Source organism: Rhinolophus sinicus, chromosome 14 (genome assembly GCF_057876585.1).
Source record: "Rhinolophus sinicus isolate RSI-liver-muscle chromosome 14, RSI-T2T, whole genome shotgun sequence".
NCBI classification, from domain to species: domain Eukaryota; kingdom Metazoa; phylum Chordata; class Mammalia; order Chiroptera; family Rhinolophidae; genus Rhinolophus; species Rhinolophus sinicus.
The window spans coordinates 144,132,923-144,155,089 of NC_142514.1; the positions used below are offsets into that span (position 1 = coordinate 144,132,923).

The window sequence follows — 22,167 nt, forward strand, 5'->3', positions numbered from 1 at the left end:
GTAGTCATTAAGGGGAGTCACGGTAAGGAATCTGGACTCTTCTTTCAGGAAAGATGGTGCCACTGGAGATCACCACACAGAGAATTTAAATGTCAGATTTCTATTCCTCTGGCTATAGTCTGGAGGCCAGCAAATTAGGAGGCCGTTGCAGAGGATAGAGACGTCTTGAATTTCAGACTAGGGAGAGAGGTGACTGCAGATTTCAGAAACATGGTAATAAACTCAACATGACTTGTTAATTTGCCTGCAGTTGAGTCCCTGGCTTTTGTAGTTTTGTCTCCTCTGAATATTGGGCTTATATTGTGTCACTGATCTGTTGAGGCTAGAGTTCATGTTATTTTTTAAAAGGAGTGGGAATAACTGTCAACCTTGCAGTAAAGAACTGAATCTGAAGACAGAAAAGCTCTGAAAGTAGCGAGGGAATTCCAGTGCATCTAGGCCCTTCTCTTAGGGGTTTGCAATTTGTTAACGAGGTGCCTAGATGGACTTGAGGACATATTCCAACAACTAAGGGGAAAAGTTACCATTTACAGGCCAGATTAGGAAAACCGGTAGTGTTATTTCCCATGTTATCCCTGAGCCTTAAGTTAGTTCTAGGATTCATATACTCCTACTTGGCCACATTATTAAAGGGGGTGCCAAAATATTAAAGTGTCCCTTGAGCCACTGTCGCATTGGGAGTGGGCCATTAGATTGTGAGTTCCTTGAAGGGAGAGTTTCTTCTCATCTCTGTATCCCTACTATCTCTCCCAGGGCTTCAACATACGGCAAACACTTTGATAAAGATTATATCCCTTAGTGCCTAAATTGATGCTGGGTACTAGCAGATGCTTAATAAGCATTCAGGGAACTGCTGAAAGCTCCAAAGATGGGTATATTCCTGGGGCCAGGAGGAAAACTTATGAGTCAGCCATGACCCACCTGTTACCAGTACTTAAAGATGTGGTTTTAAGTTTAAGGAAAGTGCTTCAAGTTATTTAGCTGAGGTGAATGTTCATGTAAAGACAGGTAGGGGGTGAATTTTTTTGGAGAGAGGCATTCAGAGTTGTAGGTTTATTCAATAAGTGCTTTGAGTGTCTACTCGCGATGTAATGTCAGAAAGAGCTTTCTGGTAATAATGTGACAAACTGGAGCAGGGGGAGAGATGGAAAACCCTGTTGGGAGTACTGTCAGACTAGAGCAGCTGCAGTGAAATAGTACCAGAATACCTGTCACTGAAGCTAGTCTCTATCTGCTAGACCAGTGACCTCTCCACCTTCACCCTTATTACCTCAGACAATGGATGGGTTTGGTGGGCCCAATACAATCTGAAGGTCTAGCCTACGATAAAAGCTCTTCTTCCCACCCTATTAGGGATATGTGAACAGTCAGGCCCTGCTATCAAATATTTCCGCTGGGATGACAGCACCAAGTCTTCCCACGACTACCACACTAGTCAAGCCTCTGAGCCTTGAGGGATGGGCAGCCTGGCTGGGCCCCGTTTGGCTTCCTACTTTTCATATCCTCTGGCCATTCTGAAGCCAGATTTCTCTTTTCTGAGTTCCTGGAGAGGCCCAGATTTGACAACAATAAACAATTTCCAGGAAATTCCCAGGTTTAACTTCCTAATCCTCCTCCTACTTCAACCCTGTCCTTCATTCTTCTCCCCACCCCAACAGGAAGCAGCTGATTTTGGAGTCTAAAATCCTCTGCTGCATGCTTCTACTCCCTTGGCCAGGATGGTAGTACATCTGAGTTCTCAGGTCCTCTCCTCATTCAGGGCTGGAGGGGAGCACATGAGGGTAAAATGTCATCCAGCTTAGAAACAGAATGGTTGTCGAGTTCCTTGAAGGTGCTTAGGGTACCAGGTTATTATGGAAGGTTCACTTCTAGGTTATTCACTCTCCAACTCCTGTTAGGAAGTAATATTTCTCTAAGAAATCCGAGGGGCTCAGTCTCTATGCTAGATGTCAAAACGCAGTCAACTTTGGGGGCCATTTTGGAATTACAGGATTCATGCCCATATAAACTGGCATTAAGAAAAACAAAACTTCTAAGCAAACAAAATCCAGATCTAAGAGTCAGAAACATACACTGTGAATTTACTATCCTACGGAGACTGAGCACTTGGATAATTCTCTTTGTTAGAAATCCCAAGGGGAGAAAAAAACAGATCAGTTTACATATATTCATAGAAGGAATTTTATCTATTGTGCAAAAGGAGGGTTATCTCGCTCCCCAGAAGGTTCTGGGCTCCATTAAGATGGTCCGTTTCACAACTCTAGCTCTTCTTCTTAGCGATTAAAAGAGCTCCAAAGGCCTATGATTGTGGGCACTGATGAGGGCCACACACACTTTGGCTCCAGTTAAATCCCTGGTGTTGGAGCCGTGTGGGACTTGCGGATGCTTGCTTCCTGGTCCTGCCGCAGCCTCTGAAGTAGCTGGTTTAGGAGTGTAAGGCTGCTGTCTCTGCGAGGCAGGGGCAGAGGTGGGAGGCAGTTCCCTTTATACTCGATCACTGCCATCTTGGCCCGATCCTGCTTATTCCGATTTGGGATCTGCAGCATTCTCGTGTAGCCCCCATTCTGACCTTGGTACCGAGGGGCCAGTACTTGAAACAGCTTTGGGATCAAGTCTTTCTCCTAGAAGAGAATTATCCAGAAGAGAGCAGAGTCAGGCACCAATGCAGAGACACTTAGCTTCCAGCACTCCCAAAAGTTGCGTCCAAACACACACGCACACTCACACACCCCTCCCCCACCCTCTAGTGTGGTAGACCCAAAGTAACAGTTACTTTGGTGGGGTCAGTTACAGGCAGATGTGCAGATTCAGATTCACATAAAACCCAACCAAGTTAAGACATTTGTTTCTAATGTATTTCACAACATTTGTCTATAAGTGAGTGCCTTGGCTTAATTCTGCCCTGTCTCCCTTTCTCTTAACAACTTCCTCCCACTCAAGGAGGAAAGGATGAAATTTGGATGGCAGATAGTATGCACTCACTGTGAGCCAGAAGTCAGCCATGAGCATGTCTCATTCGTTGGTTCTCCCAGCTTCCCACAGTCGATGAGCTGTGAGGACATAACATCACTAATCCAACCCGAGCAAGAAACGAGGCGCCCATCTTACTCCTCTAATGCTGGACTGCAACCCATTCATTGCACTAGCAAAGCTTCGCTCTAATTCAAACCACTCCTAACCCCGCAGCCTTAAACAGTCTCCCATTTGACAGGCCGGAGGAGTGGGCACCCATCTGGCTAGTGGGGGATTCAGACTTAAGGCAGGGCGTCCGGGGGCGGTCCCACTCCTTCCCCAAGTCCTGCCGGGCTCCGCCCCCTCAGCCAGACCCGTGCTGCGACGAGCGTCGTGCCCCTCACCCACTTTGCGCCCCTCACCCACTTTGCGCCCCTCACCCACTTTGCGCCCCTCACCCACTTTGCGCCCCTCACCCACTTTGCGCCCCTCACCCACTTTGCGCCCCTCACCCACTTTGCGCCCCTCACCCACTTTGCGCCCCTCACCCACTTTGCGTGACCCCTCCTCTCACCTTCTCAGCGTAACCCCTCATCTCGTCCACGCGCGCCCATGACGCCTCTATGCGTTCGTGTCGCATTAGTTCCGTAAGCAAGGTCCGCAACAAGTGGATGCGGGACTCGGGACCAAGGCCCCGGCAGCGGAATACGCAACCATGGGAGACGGCGGCGGCCAATGACAGCCGCACGTTACCTGCTTGTCTCCCCGTGAGGCCGGAACTGGAAACTCCAGGGGAGACGGCGCGGAGAGGCGGATTTGAGAGGACGCATGCGCCGTACCTAAATGCGTGGTGGACGTGTTTGCGCATGAGCAGCAGAGCCTGCCTCGTTGGCAACCGCGGGAGGGCGGAGAAAGGGTGTTGACCTGTTCAGAGGAGGCGAGCTGGGCGGGCTGCAGGCACCCGGAGCGCTGCCGGTCGGGCCAGGGAACCGGGCGCCCCCTAGTGTGGGATGAACCTGCCGTCGGGATCCTCTTGAGGTGCGTCTGTCGTCTGGTGTCCTGTAGGGCGATGGGAAGCTTCGCTGCGGAGCCTGCTGGGAAAGTGAGTCTCTGAGGAAAAAGGCGCCTGGAGGGGTCGCGCTCCTATAGGCTGGCAGCTTCACCTGGCCCTGAGCTGTGGGGGTCCGGTGGGTCTGACGGTGCGTCATTTTGACAAAATTATTGTCGGTAATAATGGTGAAATGAAACAAATAACAGCAGTGTTCAGAAAAGCGCAGATAGTGAAAAATTTCTTTTCCTGAGTTAAGTACATATGATCATCCCAATTAAATAAAAAAAATACAGCATTCAAATATAACTGATGGATTAATATTTTAAAATTACGTCAGTATTTTGTTTAGAGGGAGAAAACATACTTACACATTTATGTGTTAAAGTAACATACAATAACATTGTAGTTTCAGTTTCGGAGCCTTAGTGTCGGCAAATTTGCCAAGAATTTGTCAAAATTCCTCCTTCTTGTAGGTTGAATTGTCGTTTACCCCCCTCCAAAGAAGGGGGGTAACCCAACGCCACCTCCTCCACCTCACCTCCATCCAGTAACTCAGAATATGGCCACATTTGGAAATAGGGTCATTGCAGATACACTTAGTTAAGATGAGGTCGTACTGGAGTAGGTGGGCATCTAATCCAAATGACTGGTGTCCTTATAAAAGAACTCAAGTGGAGAGACAGACACTCAGAGTGCAGACAACCATGTGAAGACAGACACACAGGGAGAACGCCATGTGATCAAGAAGGCAGAGATGGGGTCATGCAGTTGCAAGCCAAGGATCATCAGGGATTTCTGGCAACCGTTGGAAGCTAAGAGAAAGGCCAGGAACGGATTCTTCATTAGATCTTTCAAAGAATGTATGACCCAGCCGGCACATTGGAACTATGAGACAATAAATTTCTTTTAAGCTGCCCTGTTTCTGGCACTTTGTCACAGTAGCCCTAGGAAAGTAATACGCTCATCTTCCTGTTCAGTAGATAGAGTACTTAGATTGGTCCCCCTGTCTTCACTGATAGGTAATCAGGGAAGACTTGTTAGTTTTGAAAAGTTTCTCTCATTTGAAGCAACAGATAACAATTAAGAAAAGTCTTAAACAAGGATATACTCGCAGAGATTTATACAAATCACAGTTCACAATAAATTCCGGAAATTACACTACCATGCCTTGGTTCCTTGGGATTGATTCTTGCAGCATTCAGTAATCTCCACAATTGAAAATTCATCATAAATTTCTGTTGGTGAAACTTGTGAAGATCTTCTGCAAAAGTTGGAGACAATGAACATTGACACTGATGTTACTTGATCCATTGCTTAAGAAGTAATGCCCACTTGGTGAAAATGTACAGCATCAAACATTGTCGTTTACCCCCTCTCTCCCTTGCCATATAAGACGATCATCTGTTGTCATCTGGCAGTATTCAACATTGGATTTTTTTAATGTCATTTTTTTTTACATTTTGTTGCATGGTTAGTGACTTTCTTAAGAATTTCTGTGGGCTGGTGTTCAAGGAACAATTTTAAATGTTTTATTGTATGTTGGTCAAGGCTTATTTTGGCCCTTTGCAGATATTTTTGTGTCTGATTGACCTCATCTGAAACTTTACATCAGTAGAAAAAGATAAACCAGAAAAATCAAGTCTCATACAACTAAGATCGTTTATTTTAAATTTACTGCCTTAAAAGCAGGGCTGTGTTCTACTGCAAGGGTTGGAGTCACAAAATGCACCTGAAGTGAACTTGAAAGATCATAAATTCTTATTAAGAATCCAACTAAGTAACTGATAATTCTTCAAATTAACTTCCATGTAGCATAAAATATTTTTTAGTGCATAAGTGTGAAAAAGTGTTACTTTTTAGCAATTGTTTAGAACTTTGACAAAGATTTTTGTGTGAGGGTTATTATATCGCTAGCACTGTTAGCGTTGTTATAAGGTGGTAAGAATCAGACTGACTTCGTTTTATTACGATTTTTAAATTCTACACAGATAATTCACCTCCTCATGCTTGCATCGAGGCAGAATGCTCCTACCTCCCAACCCTCGGAACCCAGTGACTCTGAGTGTCCAGCTGAGAGCCCCCAGGGAAGGTGCTCAGATGGATCTGAGTATTCTGGGTGAGCCAAGACTTGGAGTAGCCCTGATGAAAGTCCAGGTGAAGCCTCTGAGGAGGTGTTGGTAGTGACAATAGTTAGTCTGGCAGAGGAAGGAAAGTGATCCCAAGAAATGTGTGGGAGACAGCTGAAGAAGAAAGATCCTAGCCTGTAGAAAAATATTAAATGTAAAATTTCATAGCTTCTGCTGGGAGAAGGGAGTAGAACCTTCCCACAGCACTACAGAGAACCCCTATGTGATGTAATACAATAAACCATCTTGTATCCTGGTTCCTGGCACAGAGTACCGAAAACCCTTGGAATATCCTCAGTAATAGAGATAAAGGAGCATTTTGTGTTATTCATAAGTTCATTTCAACCATACCTGAGTTATGCTAATGAGGTGACTTTGGAGGATGAGCTGTGGTTACCAGAGAAATTAACCATGTTATTAGAGTGATTAGAGGGTGACAATTTCAGCACTTCCCCTACTCCATCCCCATGGGTGATATCGGAGATGACATAATTACCAATGTCCAATGATTTAGTCAGTCATGCTTCCACTAAAAACCCTAAACAAGAAGGTTTGGAGAGTTTCTGTGTTGATGAACATATTGAGGTACTAGGAAGTTTAGTATGTCCAGAGAGGGCACAGAAACTGTGCGTCCCTTTCCACATACCTTGCCCTGTACATCTCTCCCATTTAACTGTTCCTGAGTTGTATACTTTATATAAACCTGGAATAGTAAGTAAAGCACTTTCCTGTTGTTCAAGCAAATTGTATCAAACCACCTAACATTATTGGATCACGTACTCTATGCCAGGCATATGTATTATCGGAAGTTGTCCTCACACCTCATTTTGTGGAGGTAAAAAGTGAAGCAGAGACAGGTTGAGTAACTCACCCAAGGACATACAGCTAGTAAATGGTGGAAGCTTTCTGCAAAACCAACCAGTCTAACTTCCAAGGTTGTATTCTTCACTTCAACTGCAAGCTGTCATTCCATAACTCTGAAAAATTGACTTGTACCTACCAATTTATTCCCTTACTTTAAATTACTTTCCCCTTCTTGCTTGGCATTTTAAATTTCTATTGGGATAACTTTTCTAATAATTCACTTGGACGTGAATCTATGTCTTAGGCTCATTTCTGAGGGACTGTAATGACGAACAGGGAAAGGAGGGAGGAGGACACATGCTAGAGTGGGACTAATGAATTTATTTAGCAATGTCTAATCAATTTGTTTAGCAATATCTATTCAGTTTATTTAGCGATACGCAATAGTAAAAGACAAAGGCACTTAAAAATGTGCTAATGACAGAAAATAAAGGTGGTTAGGACTAAACTATATACATTGATACCAATGTAATGTCAAAGGAATATACATACATATAAGTTTAAGAGATCCCAACATATGTTTACTATTGTTCAAAAATCATTTGGCTAAATATACAAACAACATCAGTAAGGAGTATCCAAAAGCAGTAATAAGTTTTATAGGATAGTAACTATTACAGTAGATGTCAAAAGCTCACCAAACCAGGGGAGGACAGCACTGGAAAAGTCATAAATCAAAACCTTGCCAGGTCTGCAGCTGAGAGAAACTCAGGCATCTCACTGTTGCTTGCTAGTTCCCAGAATTCTGCTGCTGTTGTCATTGTTGTTGTCGTTGTTATTGCTAGAAGTTGTTTTTGTTGCTAGAAGTTAAGGCGTCTTTTGATGTTGTAAGCTGCAAGCTATATATAAGTTCTCAAGATGCTAACAAGTTCTCAGGAATGTTGCTGCTGTTGCCGTTGCTGTTGTGTTTGTTGTTGCTGGAAGTTAGGGCATCTTCTGATGTTACAAGCTGCAAGCTGCATACAAGCTTCTAAAATGCTAACAAGTTCTCAAGAAGGCTATCTGTGGGGAACAACACTGGAGAGGCCGGGAACCAGCCAGACCTCACCATGTCCACGGCTGGATGTCAGGACATCTCCTGGTGTTGTAAGCTGCATGTTGCTGGAAGTCTTCAAAATGTTAGAATGGGGAAGAATCACCAATGACAAATGATCAAATGATGAAAGTTTACACTGCCAACTGAGGTCTATCTTATTTTCTCAGATGTACCTTAGAGCCAAGCTTCTTATTTCTGCCTCCCCCTCCGGGAATGGCAAGTTCCAGGAGGGTTCAGCAGTCAATGATAAAAATATTGCTTATCCGGCTGAAGGGCTAGTTCATCCGGACAAGCAACATCTACTGTTCCTGCTTGTGGCCATCGGCCCAAGATCTTCCAAAGCCTGGCAACGTGCCTGTCACATCATCCTGATATAACTTAGCTATTTCTTCACTTCATCTGCTGATGCAGGCGACACAGACAGAAAGCAACATCATCTTGTATCTCCCCTACTCAGGAGAATGACACCAATGGGGGAATTTACTCAACTCCTCATCACAGCACAGAATTCTTTTAACCCTAAGCTAACCATCACCTCACATGCAGTAACAGAGAAAAGCTAATAGACAAAAGCTCACATCAATCAATGAAGGCAAATTTTCTTTAACATCTTTACTACAGGACTTAACACACACTATCCTCCATACTGCTAAAGAATTGTGACCGTGACTTCTCTACACCTTTGACTGGTTGATTACTGTTTGAAATAGGTATAACTAATGATAAAGTACCAAAGGACATCAATATTTTGATGGGCATTTGAGGTACAAGTTAAAATCACACTTATTTAGAACTTACCATGACCTCAACTGTGATTTCCCAAGGACTTGTTGAATATTCCTGCCAGTGAGGGCCAGATGAGACTATCTCAAGTTATGAATGTGGTTGTAATAAAATGTTACTCAAAAGCAAAGGAATAAGGAACTTGGGTGGAGGTAATATAACATTGTAATAACTTAGAGAATACTTATTCAGTGTATGGCACTGTACTAAATGCTTTTTCCATAACAATTTATTTATTCTTCCCAACAATAGCATGAGAAATGTACTAGTATCTTACAGACAGGGCACTTGAGCTCAGAGAAGTTAAATAACATATCCAAGGTCTCACAGGCATCACTACTATAAAGATAGCAGCATTAGTAATTATCATTGACAGTGTCAGTGATGGTGCACACACTTTCCTTCACTGCCTTGTGCACTCATGCACCACAGCACTATCATGAAGGGCTGAATGGCTGTTTCAGACCTTGGTGAAGGGTTAGAGTGATTAAAGGGAATTATAGAGTGAGGAATGGGGAAAAAGTTGTATGATTCATGTGTCTTCCCTATAGTCCCAAAGAAAAGCATGCCAAAACTTAAGGGGGTCAATTTTTAGACACACCCTGCTATAGTCAGCTCAGGCTGCCATAGCATAAAACCACAGACTGAGTGTCATAGACAGCAGAGATTTATTTCTGACAGTTCTGGAGCATCTAAGATCAAAATGCTGGCTGATTAGGTTCCTGGTGAGGGCTGTCTTCCTGGCTTGCAGACGGCTGCCTTCTTGCAGTGTGCTCATTCCTTCCCTTGGCTCATGCATGTGGAGAGAGTCTCTTGTGTCTCTTCTTATAAGGTCACTGATCCAATAATGAGGGCCCTGCCCTCATGAACTCATCATACCCTAATTATCTCCCAAGGCCCCCTTCTCTAAATCACATTGTGAGTTAGGGTTTCAACATTTGAATTTGGGGGAGACTCAAACATTTTATCCAAAACACGCCCCATTCCCTAGGCTTTCTCAGATTTATGTCCTCTCTCTGAGAGAGAGGGAGAGACCTACTTCAAAACTCAGTACAAATTTTCATCTTCATTTAAGAAACTCACATCTTATTGATGTGATTTGATCATGTTTTAGAAAACACCACCTTCCTAACTTCATTCCTACAGGCCTTGTGACTCCTTCCTTGCCACTGCACTTGGGATGTGTTGCTTAACTTACTCTGGAAATCCCCTATATCTACTGATGTGGTGACCCCCAATTCCTGTATTTCTATGTTCCCCACTTTCAATGACTCTGAGAGACTCATTCCATGTGTGTCCTATCTCTACTGACCTCACAACTGTGGCCACTTCTAATCCTGTACCTACACCTGGGCCCGGTGTCTCCCACTCTTTCTGATCATGTGATTCTCATCCTTACTGTCTCCATTTCCCCAACTCCATTGGCCCTGAGGGCTCCTCCCTCAGTGACCCTAATCCAATGGCACTGTAATCCCCTTAATCCTGACCCCACCTGATGGCAGCTTTAGTTTCTCCACTACTATCACAGAAAACCCTATTCCTGTATAGTCATCTTCTCTCCATCCCAATTTACTTCTTGCCAGTTTTTTTTTCATTTCTTGAGCACAGCCTTTGAATCTTATCAAATAATCACACTGCTTAAATACCTGAAGAATTTGTCAAAGATATTTTTCATTTATACATAACAATTTTGCTTGAAAATCAAAGTTAATATATGATATAAGATATTTGTTAGAACACCTGAAACTAATAATAATAAGAAAGATATTATGGATTCATTAAACAAGTACAAAAAGCATTCAGCAAGTGTTAACTGAATATTGCAATTTTCAAGGTGCAGTGATGTGAGAGACAGGCACCGTGCTCTGCAGCAGTTCTGTTTCTGTCACCATTTCAACATGATCATATTGCACCTACTAGGTCCTTTCAACTCTTACTGAGACTATTTTCCAGAGAACAAAAGGGAAGCTATACTACTGAAGAACACCTGTATCCTTTATAATTTTTCTGTCCCAGGATTTCTTCTGGAGACATGGGTCATTTGACCTCAAACTGGGAGTATGCTTGAAGCCCTTTGAGGTACAAAGATAGCAGAATCAGCACTGCTATCTCCCAGCTCTGAAGATCCAAGTTTGGACTGCTGTTCCGTGGATTGTCTGTTTTCACTGGCCATGGAGGGGTAGAGAGTGTGCCTGTAAATAGAAGCCAGTGGATGCTCTTGTGTCCAACATGAAGACATTTTCTTCTTTGTATCGGGATTCCTTTAGATCGTCAGCTTTGAGAACCTAGCATAAGTCATTGTTTCAGAAGGTGTAAGATTGCAGAATGGTGATTGCTTTCCCCTCTCAGGTTCTTGGTGTCTTCAGTGTGTCTTTTTGTTTTTATTTTGATTCATACTCGAATAGTATGAAAAGTCACAAGGGTGACTGTTTTAGACATAAGCATTTCCTTCCATTGTAATACAAAAAAAAGAATTTCTTACTGAAATATCAGAACCTAAAAACAACATAATCTTTGCTATTTTATTCTTGAAGGAATAGTTTTTAAAATCATTAATGGTATAACCAAATCAAACATTGTCTGTAGCCTTGATTAAAATGGCCCTTTCAATCAGTCATAAACCTTGTACTAAAGCTAGTCCTTCTTTGATTTGTGCAAGGCACCAGGCTTTGAATAGTTAAACTCCTGTGAACCATATTATTTTTAAAAGAATACACAGGGAACTGAGAAGATGCCAGGGAAGAAGGTGATGGTTAAATGAGAAAAAAACAGTTATTTAATTTCTATTTTTCATATTTGCTTGATAATCTTTCCTGAATTGATGCAGGCTCTATCCTGGTCAAATCTCTTATGTTCTTTCCCAGAATAGAATGTGTCTAAATATCGCAATGCTTGGGAATCGTGAACTTTCCATGAATATTTTTTCATTCAAGGGTTAGTAAATTTTTCTCACAATTTCAGAGGGTGAAAAAAAACACATTTTAAAAAAGGCAATTTGTAGCTTCCAGCCAAGAACTATATATTGGTTTGACATATCATGTATTTAATCTATACAAATTTGTAGCAGGCTGAAATGATTTTGATTTCCCTCAATGAGGATGACTTTCTCTGAGACTTTATATAATATATATTTAAAATAAAAGAACATTCTGAATAATAGCTTAACATATAAAGTAGGTATTATGTTTTAAATGGATTTTATTTGATTTTTCTCATATGTTCATATATTTTAGTAACTTGTTTTTAAACCAGAATGAATTGAGACAAAGAAAAATGAAGTCCTTTCAACAGAAAATCTTCAACTCATGAAATTTTTAGATGTTTCATACGAAAAATAGAAATAATAAAGGTTTTCACTGTGAGGAGGAGGTATCTTAAGAGTGTTTAGGTACTACAACTCTTTTGTTCACTTCCTGGTACTCTTTTTTGGTCATTGTTTTTTCAAGTCATCAAGAACATCCTGCTTTTTGATATTGTGCCAAGGACCAGGGATTTTACCTCTACCTGTAAATTTCATCTTATATTTTTCTTCTAGGTTCTGCCTGAAGTGACAGACAAACCATTTCCAGTATGGCTGGGTGGATGAGTCTGGGGTGATGTTCCATTTGGCGTACTTTTCTCCTCCCTGTCGATAGTTCTTATATGGGATCTTGTGGTCATCACTCAAAACTAATGAACTGTCACTTGCTACCAAACTAGTACAGGTATCAATGACAAAATCGTCTGTTTCATACCATGAAATTCCATTGACAGCATGAGGACGGTGGAAGGGAACACTGTGGTCTCCGTCGTGAGTGGGGATTGTGTTTGTACAAATTGCTCCGCAGAAGGGACACTGTTTCCAGCAGCCACAGAGTTGTTCACAGAGCATTTTCTGGATTTCAGGAATCATCTCTAATACAGACATTCTCAAATACTTCTGTTCTACTGTCTTCATTGCGGGATCCAAAGCTTCAGTCATGGTTTCTTTGAGAAACTCAATATCTTTTATCTCCTGGTGTTCAATGCCTTTCAATTCATTTCGTGGAAAGATCAAGTCACTTCCCAGGTGATCACAGAACAAATCCAACCACCCAGACACAGTGCTGCTTTTATCTTTAGCTATTGCTGTGGATTCATGAATAGCTAACAGGATGACATTCTTGATGTCATCTAAACTTATTTTTAAAAAAGTCTTCATTGTTTCACTTCTTTTGTCTAAATAATATCTTTTGAAACGGTTTTGAATGTATTTCCTAAAAAATGATTCTGGCTTATGAAGGTACTCCAGGTAATCATCGAAATCTTCTTTTTCTGCCAGAGAGATAAGAATGTGTTTCTCCAGGTTAGCCCTGTTTCCATTGAATGCGGAGCAGTTAGCTCGCATGTCTCCAGCAATTAGAGGAGCCATTTTTCCCAATATGGCAGTGGAGACAGCAGGAGTGAGTTTCTGCCACAAAAAATCAACAAATGTTTTGATTGAGGTTGCTCCTTGACAAGAGATCTTAAAACTCATGAAAAAATCATCTTTCTTGCTTTCCAGATAGTTTACAGGATCATTTGCTCTTTTGAATGCCCTGTGCATCTCCTTAAAATTCTCTGCTGCTCTTCGGAACAAACACAAAGATAAGTCAATTTTATATTTACTGGTAAATGTGTATCTTTCCTCAGTGGGGGCTGATTTCATCACCTCTTCTATTATTTTCAGGATTTCATGGAAATAGCTTGGACTGTAATCATGTTGTTGCCTCTGAATGTTTTTAATGTATTCAGTACATCCTGAAGTAATGAGCTCAGTGGTCCTCTCTATGGACTCCTTATCATGGACACTTAATGACATTGAATATATGTAAAATTTCTTATTCGTTTTGACATGTTCATCATAATTGATTTCAAATATTTTTCCAAAATTTTTCTTCAGTGTGTTCACCAAGTCTCTCTCCTTTTTAAAATATTCCAAAAGGATGCCTTCAGCATCCACATCAATGTCAGGTTCTGTGACTGGAGGCTGAGTTGAGGACACAGCATAGACCCATTTTTCCCAAAGTTGATTGAATTTCTCATGTAACTTTTCATCACTCAGTTCCTTGTCCTTTACCGTTGAAGCCAATATTCGGCTTTTTTCTAATAATTCTTTTTCATAATGAGACTTTTCATTATCCAGTCTTTCCTGACTCTTTTTATAATTTATAAATCCTTCGATCTTTCTTTGGCTGTCTAAAGTAAGTGCCTCTTTAAGGATCATTAGCTTATTTTCAAAATTTGCTTTCCACTGAATCAGTATTTCACTCTCTGGATCTTCATTAAAATATTTTTCAAGTTCTTGCTTGATGGCTGCATATTTTTCTGCAACTGGAACCTCAATTGTGCTTGTACTGAGTGTCTGGAGTTTTCCATTCTGAACCTGGTTGATCAGCTGGTTCTGTAAGCCTAGCACATGGCTCCTCAGCTCCCAGGTCCAGCTGTTGTACATGGTTTCCAATTTGCTCATAGCCATGACCTCTCGGGTGTTCCTGAAACTGAAAATAAAGTTCTCATTCACCAGGGCTCTCCATAGATCTTGAACTCGTGATTTTAAGTCTGATATCTTCATGATGCTTCCCCTGGATTCCTGTTTTGCAGTCATAAGAATTCTAGTTTTCAGTTCCTGGACGTTGTGGCTGTAGCGAAGATTAGGAGGGGCCATTGGGGGATTGCCATCCCAGAGGTGAGCAAAGTAGTAGACATGAGTATTGACATCAAACTTAATGACATCACTAAAGCGGGTTATATCTGAGCATTGTTCTTGCTCAGCCGCTATTGCTGCCATTTCATCCAGTCTCTGCTCTAAGCGCCTTCGTCCTTTCATAGTTTGGTCTTTAGCTGTAACTTCCCCCACATTCTGATGGACAAAGAGGCAACTTGGGGAAATTTTTACTTGTTTCATCCTCATAAAGGCTTGGACAACGATTTGGAGAATATCTTGCATTTCTGATGGATTTTCTCCAAAAATATTGATCAGAGTCAAGTTTCCAAGTCCAATGACAAAGGTTGCCAACTCATTGTCACGATTCTTGGATTTGTTGCTCAGTTCTGGGGCCCGAAGCCCTTCTGTATCCACAATAAGCACAAAATCAAAGCCAAGTTCCTCTGAGAATGTCTCCTCCACCTTCAGGAGCTGCATGTAGGCCCCCTGGGTACACCTCCCAGCACTGACAGTGAACTGCAGCCCAAAGAGTGCATTCAGCAGGGTGGACTTCCCTGAGCTCTGCAGTCCAAGGATAGAGAGAATAAAAAGTCGTTTGTTTCCAAGTTTCTCAGAGAGCTTGTCAAAAACAGCTGTCACCCACTTTAGAGGTACATAGGAAGCATCCCCATCCATCAGCTCAGTGGAAACACCAGATATCATTAGATCTGCAGCAATCTGGGGAAGGGAGAGAAAAATGGTATCTTTTGTGGAACAAGCTTCTTCCAGAGCTTCATAGATCTGGCCAACCTCTCTCAGAAGTTGCTCAATTCCCAAGGTACAGTCATTAATCTCTACGGAGATAGCTTCTATCCTATTTTGCCAACGTTTCAGGTTGTTGCTATTTGGTGCCTTTTGCTTTTCTGTTTGTATACATGACCACAAAGACTTTTGCTTTTCATTCAGTTCTTCCAAGTGTCCTGCAGTCAGGTTGTTCAAAAACATACTCAGCCATAGTAAAAAGTAGAGTGTGCTGTGAGTTTCTGAATGTGTTTGGAGAATTTCAAGGACAGAGCGCATTAAATCATTGAGAGGAAAGGCTTTGGTCAACTGATGGCGCCGTATACTTTGTTTTTCTGTCTCAATCTCACATTTGTGTTGTTCAATGCTCCGATTCCCCTTTTCTCTGAGGTGATAGAGTTCTTTGTCCTTTTTACACCAAAGGTGCCACAGTTGTCCTTGAAGGGGTAGAAAGTTTTCCTTCACCTGAGATATCTTCTTTTCTTTCAGAAGGGCCATTAGGATCTCTGCCTTTTCTTTGGCTTCCCTGCAATCTCTCTGGTCTTCATCAATAAAGAAGCCTTGCTTGTGAGCAATCTGGGAACAGTCCTCCATGCTCAGAGCAGTGTGTGAGAGCTCTAGCAAACGTCTGATTGTAGTCGCGAGTTCCTCTGTTAATTCCGCCTCATTTCTGTTCCTGATCCCAATGACCACTTTCTGGTTAGAATTATTGGCCATGTTTTTTTCTTTGTTATCAAGCAAACAGATCAGAGGTCTTGGTGACTGACTCAGATCATGGACAATTTTCCGGTTCTCTTTATTGTCATCTGAAGTTGACATGAGGACAACAATGAGAGAAGAGACCTCCTGCAGGAAGGTGAGTTGCTTCTTATGTTCTTTTGCGTCTCCATGAAGATTGGTGAAGGTCAAGCAGTTGTCAAATCTGTCCTCATCTTCCCCCCCAGGACAGAACCAGCAGACTTCCACCACACCCCCCATCAGGAGACAGTCTTTGCTGCTCCCTCTGCAGTGTCGGTGAAAAAAGATATCATGTTTACGTTTACTGAGGAGACAGTTCATGATCTGAGATTTGGAAGCAGAGAAGCCATTTCCAACTCTAATAAAAGACACAATGGGGGTAGAGACACAACACATCTGCTTATTCTTGTAATTGTTCTTCTCTTCTTTTGTTGATTTCCAGGCTTCATGCCAGCTCCTTCTAATTTGACGGAGAGACCAGAGAGAGAATTCAATATCAGAACTGCAGGGATTTGGTATGAGAAAGGGGAGGGCAAACTGACAAATGGCAAGTTTTGCCAAAATATATTGTCTGGCAATATTGTCTGCACAGTGAAGAATCGCCATCTGAATATCCATAGGATGAATATGGGACCTACGATTAGTGGCTGAAGGATTAGCAGGAGCCTGTGTGTCTTCAAACAAGTCTTCATATGGATCAAAAGCCTCATTTTCTTGATTCAAGGCACTTGGATAGACTTCATTCTGTGTGTTTCTGTCATCTCTGAAGACCAGGTGTCTCAGCCCATAATCCAGCATCAGTAGCTTCTCCAGGAAATAGAAGGGAAGCTCCTGTTCAGAACTGGGCTGGCTGTTGTACACAGAAGCCTTGTAGATCAGATGGAAGTTAGCTCTGCTCATCCTTTTCGGATAGTAACATTCTAGGCCTAAACGCTGGAGTAACTCTTGGAAGGCTCCATCTTCTATGACTTCCCATTTGCTGTTTTCATTATCATGTGGTTCATGGGGCACTTTCTTTTCATGGAAGATGCTTTGCAAATTTTTTCTCACCTCCTCCATTTGCAGTGAAGAGGTGGTGGCTTCATAATTCCCGTCAATGAGCAATCTCAAGTCTCCCTCTAGGTCTTTCCAATTATGATCTTCTTCAAATTTGGTGAGGACGTGTACAACTTCTTTAGGCAAAGATTGGCCCATGTGTTGTCTTATTAATGCCAAGCGTTGTGTTTTCTCCTCTGGAGACACAGCTGTGACTCCTGCAGTAGCTGTAAGACCTATGAGTATCAGGAATGCCTGAGCTCTGTAGGTGCAAATATTTTTGAGCTCCTGGTATTTATCTTGGGCAGTTTGCATTTCATTCAGTAGGAAGTCTATCTCATCACACCCCAGGAGATACTGAAAAGAGTGGTTTCCCACATGATATCCTGCACCAGCTGCAATGTTAAGTAGCAAGAGCTGTGTGTCTGGCTGCTCTGTTTCCTGGAGGTAATTCAAGAAGCAGCTAAGAGACAAGCTCACCTCATAAGTGGCCTTTCTTTGAGCTTCCTCCACTGTTTCTGCAGACTCAGATCTGGCCTTCACTTCCCTGAGGTCATTCTGTGTTTCCTTTAAGATTTTAATTAATTCAGAAAACTCAGAGATGTTGATATGCTTTCCCTCTGAGTCTGACTGGAAGACCCACTGCATGATGGAATGAGCCTGAGGAAAGTTTGTCACCCTGTAGATGTGAGGATCCAAAAGGCTGCGCAACTGATATTTAATAAATTTGGTTTTATAAATGGAAGAGTCTTTGCAGAAGTTAACAGTGTTTATCAGAAAATTCTGCAGAGCCGCATCTGTGAGGCATATGTTAACCCAAATGTCATAACTTTTAATTTTTTGACTCAACATTTGCATGAAATTTATCAGCCTTTTAAGCTGCTCTTCTGGATCAGATACCTCCCAGGATTTCACTTCCTCTAGGAAAACCCTAGCCTCCTTCCCAACACTCAATAATTCTTCTCCATCCTGGATGTGGGCAGTGAGGCCAGTCAGAGCAGTGTAGCTGTCTTTCAGGAAGTTAGCTACCTGAAGAGGATCCTTAAAATCCCTTCTGTGACTGGAGAGGATGATGTCCCAAATGGGCACCAGCTGAAGTCCCCGGTCAATGACACACCAGGTTTGATTACTGGCAACTAGGCCAGCTTTCCACTGCAGAAAGCTATTTGCTTCTGGTGGGCCCCCTGTGTGGGCCACAGATAGTTGGACTTTGGTTTGTAGATTTTGGCAGGTTGTGTTTTGGGAGGATGCATTTGAATGAGAGTCTGACACATCCACACCTGCAGGGACTTTCACTCCAAAGCCACTGTAGCTGCCCCTTATGTAACTATTCAGGGACTCTGCTGCCTGCTGTTTCACTTCTGCCATCTGCTCACTTCGGAAACCCTCTGAAATGGCTTTCCAGCAGTAGATTCCTCCCAGGTGCAGGGGGCCCTGGTTAGCATGAGAGCCAAACCTGCGGAAGAAAGCTTTAGCCCTGGGCCTTAGCAAGGGGAGTCTGTCTGGGCCTGCAGGCAGACCCAGGATGTCTTGAATGCATTTCAATTCCTCTAGAGCAGCCTTGGAGAACTGGAGCTGATCAATGCGAAAGTGGAAGGAGGCGAGTGGGAAATAGATGAACTTGGTAGAGCAGAAATAAGAGTGATCAGAACGCGATTGGTGGGTTTCCTTGGATTCTGAATGTTTGCTGTAATCCATACCAGCTTCCAAGCTAAATCCCCAACCGCCGCCCTTGGCTCGAGCAGTTACGCTGATGCCCATCTTCTGTAATGTCTGGGTGAACATAGATTCTGCTTGAGAAGATGTAAATTCCTTTGTTTCCATTCTTGTGTCCTGCTCTGGGCCAAAGAGTAAGAACTCCTTGGGGACACTGAGTAGTTCCTCTCTCTTCTCTATAAGGTCCCTTTGGTGTCTGGTTTTGTAAATTCCCTGCAGGGCCAGTCCTCTAGATGCCCATCTCACCAGATCTCTATCTGGGAGGTTTTGCCTGTGAGACAGTGTCCCCTCCATGAGGTTGAGTTGTCTCTGCATGTTTTCCATGACTTCTCTTAGGCACTTTTCAAGGGGTGGCCAGTACTCTTTGGGGATCTCCATTGCCTGCCTCAGTTCTGTCTCTTTTTTCCTCACTGCTTCTTCTTGTTGTTGTCTTCCTTCTGACAGTAAGTCTTTTAGCTCCTGCAGCACCTGCTCTGCCCTCTTTTGCTTTTTCTTTATCATTTTCACCTGATACTCCTGGAACTCTGAAAGACTATTTGAGTGTGACAGGTTAAGCAGCTTCTCCAGGGCCCTTTTCTCCCAGGGATATTGTGCCTGGGATTTCAGCTGCTGGAGGTCTTTGTCTTCTAGGTGTTGTAAGGCCTGGGCACAGGTCACACCCAGCTGTTCCTGCAGCTTGGGCAACCAGTACTCAACCGCCAGTCCTACGTCTCTCAGCATCTGTTGGAGATCTTGCCCTTTTTTGCCTCTAAGAAGGGGCTCATCAGCGGTGGACTTTGCTGTGTCCATGGCTGTGAAAACAAAAGATACTCAGTTAGCCTGTGTCGTGCCCTAAAGAAGTGTCAGCCACATTTGCCAACAGGGTTAGTGTAGTAAAGATGCAAGTCTTTAAGGCTTTTTCATCCCCTCCTTTCATTGTTTCAACAAATACATTTTAACACTGCTTAAAAATGTGTGTGTGTGACTTCTTTGTGGGTGTTCTGAACATGGACTGCCATTTCAGTTTCCAGGGTGTAACGTCGTGTGGGAAAAAGAAAGAAGAGCACGCACTAGAGAGGTACTAATTAATTTATTTAGCAATATCTAATTAATTTATTTAGCAATATGCAATAGCAAAAGACAAAGGCAATTAATAGATTGTGCTAATGACAGAAAGTAAAGGCAGGTAAGGAATATATATATATATATATATATATATATATATATATACATACATACACACACATCCATATACACACCCATATATATATTAACAATGATACCCCAAAGAAGCTCACCAAACCAAATGGGGAACCAACACTGGAAAAGTCAGGAATCAAAACCTTGCCAGATCTGCGGCTGGAAAAAACCGCGGTGTCTCCCACTGCTGCTTGCTAACTCCCAAGCATGCTAGAATGATGAAGACTCACCAAGGGTGGATGATGAACACACTGCAAACTGAGACCTGTCTTATATCTCTTTTTAATGTGACTTAGAGCCAAGCTCCTTGTTTCTGCCTCCCCCTCAGGGAATGGTCAGTTCTGGGAGGGTTTGGCAGTTACTGTGATAAAAATATTGTTTATTTGGCTGAAGGGCCTGTTCATTTGGACAAACATTATTCTTGCCTGGGACCATCGGCCCAAGGCCTTCCAAAGCCTTGCAACGTAGCTGTCATGTCATTCTGATATAACTTAGTTACTTCTTCACCTTATCTGCCGATGCGGGGGAAACAGACAAAAAGAAGCTGCTTCACCTCTTATCTCCCCTACCGGGGATGAGGCGAGGGAGAACTCTCTTAACCTTAAGCTAACCATCACCTCACATGCAGTCTCTCATGTGAGGGAACAACAGCAACAACAACAACAAAACTAACATCAGCCAATGAAGGTGAATTTTCTTAACATCTTCCCTACATAGGAATTGCAACTTAAAAGCCTAGCTTTTGACACTTCCTATTACACAGAATCAATTGCTTGGAGAGTATTACGCTGGGAATTGCTGTTTGAAAATATACATGAGTTTGATAGCTTGATGTTTATTTTAAAAACAGAATGGTACCACCATTTATCATTCCTTAGTTAGTTTCTCTTGAACCTGTGTGAATACGTTTCTTACTGTCTCTGTCACTCCTTCTTAGGGCCTTTTGTGATATTTATTTACTTCCCTGTCCTTTAATACGCACTTCTAGATGTTAGCATCATGGTGGCAGATCTTCTTCCTTTTTGTCCCCATTTTAAAACAACTAATCAGACACATATCCAGAAACAAAAGTGCCCCTGTGGGAATTGTGGGATGTAGCAGCATATACCAAAGGATGTGAAAGGAGTCTCGCCCCCCTGTATCTTGTAATAGGCACAAGACCTCACTATGGGCTGTGGAAGCAGTAGCGCCAGCAAAGTTGTGCCCACCATCTGCCAATGGTTGGAAAAACACCTTTAGAGTGCTGACCTGGGCGTATACCCACAGATGAGAGAGAATTTGTAGAAATCCAGTCTTCCCAAGGAGAGTGTCCAACATGAGTTTGGTGACAGTACATAGGCTGAAGTATCTGGTGGTGGCGATCTTTCAGTGAGGGAAATGGAAAGTGGTGTGTCAGTGCCTAGGTATCCCAGTTGTGTCAGACAGGGGTCAAAATACATATTGCTTTCTAGCAGCACCCAGAATATTGGGGCATGACCTCCATGACTGTGGGAGGTAAGAGATGGGACAGAGACAGATAAGAATATCAAAGGGCGTTAAAGGAACAAGATTCCTCTTGATCCTGTTCAGCACTTTAGCAGGAAGGCCTCCCATGTGCCTCTGAGAGAACCTCACCTGAAAATCTCCCCACTGGGTGTGCAGGCACCCCCAATACCCAAGGGCTGAACCCATAACTCTACCTACCTTGTGGCTTGCTCCTTGTATACGCTTCTGGGCTCAGCAATGAGAGCTAGTATAGTAAATGTATTGCTATCAGAAAAACACTAGGATCTGTGTTCAGGGGAGAGACTACACACAAGAGCTATCGCACCGCCTTCTGGAAAACAAAAGAGAAGTTTCCAGTAGCCACACTGGTGAGTTGTAAGATCTAGAGAAGACATAAAAGCTTAAGAACTCTGCCAGAAGAGAGAGCAAGAAGAGTGGAGTAGGTGGCCACACAAAGGCAGCTAAAACTAGATATAATTAGCACCAATAAACAGAATTGCCCATCTGAAGGCAACTAGTAAAGATTTAAGGAGGTGTTTGCTACTTCAAATGCAAAGGCAACGATGCAATACTACAAGGTCATGAAAAATCAAGGAAAGATGTCATCATCAAAAGATAATAAGAATTCTCCAATAAGCCAGCTTAAAGGAATGGAATTTTGTGAACTGACTGACAATGAATTCAAAAAAGCTGTTTTGAAGAAACTCAACAAGCAATAGGGAAGCTCAGAAAGACAATTTAACAAAATCAGAGAAAA

The 22,167-nt window shown here is 42.6% G+C and overlaps 2 protein-coding genes across 3 annotated transcripts in view; both read right to left on the reverse strand.

The window, feature by feature from the left end:
• Window positions 1-2,167: 2,167 nt before the first annotated feature.
• Window positions 2,168-4,008, reverse strand: LOC141572229 (large ribosomal subunit protein bL17m-like). 2 transcript variants are annotated; one of them, XM_088791620.1, is made up of 3 exons: window positions 3,527-4,008; window positions 2,983-3,050; window positions 2,168-2,621 (listed from the first exon to the last, which is right to left on the reverse strand). In XM_088791620.1, the coding sequence occupies exons 1-3, from the start codon at window positions 3,818-3,820 to the stop codon at window positions 2,609-2,611; spliced, it is 375 nt and encodes a 124-aa protein (XP_088647746.1). In that variant the 5' UTR covers window positions 3,821-4,008; the 3' UTR covers window positions 2,168-2,608. The 2 variants fall into 2 exon arrangements, with proteins under 2 accessions (XP_088647746.1, XP_088647745.1); XM_088791619.1 differs by lacking the exon at window positions 2,983-3,050 and having other exon boundaries at window positions 3,527-4,003.
• A 3,291-nt stretch (window positions 4,009-7,299) lies between these two features.
• LOC148755847 (interferon-induced very large GTPase 1-like) overlaps window positions 7,300-22,167 on the reverse strand; it is a 57,434-nt gene continuing 42,566 nt past the window's right edge. Inside the window, exon 3 of the mRNA XM_088791614.1 lies at window positions 7,300-19,537. Within this exon, the coding sequence (XP_088647740.1) occupies window positions 12,243-19,535 (7,293 nt within the window). The 5' untranslated portion in view covers window positions 19,536-19,537 and the 3' untranslated portion in view covers window positions 7,300-12,242. The remainder of the gene's footprint in view (window positions 19,538-22,167) is intronic.

Coding starts and splice junctions, on each gene's coding strand:
- LOC141572229 (XM_088791619.1), bottom strand. CDS start 3,820: ATGCGCAAACACGTCCACCACGCATTTAGGTACGGCGCATGCGTCCTC. Junction 2,622..3,526: donor TGAGGGGTTACGCTGAGAAG/GTGAGAGGAGGG, acceptor ATTCTCTTCTAG/GAGAAAGACTTGATCCCAAA.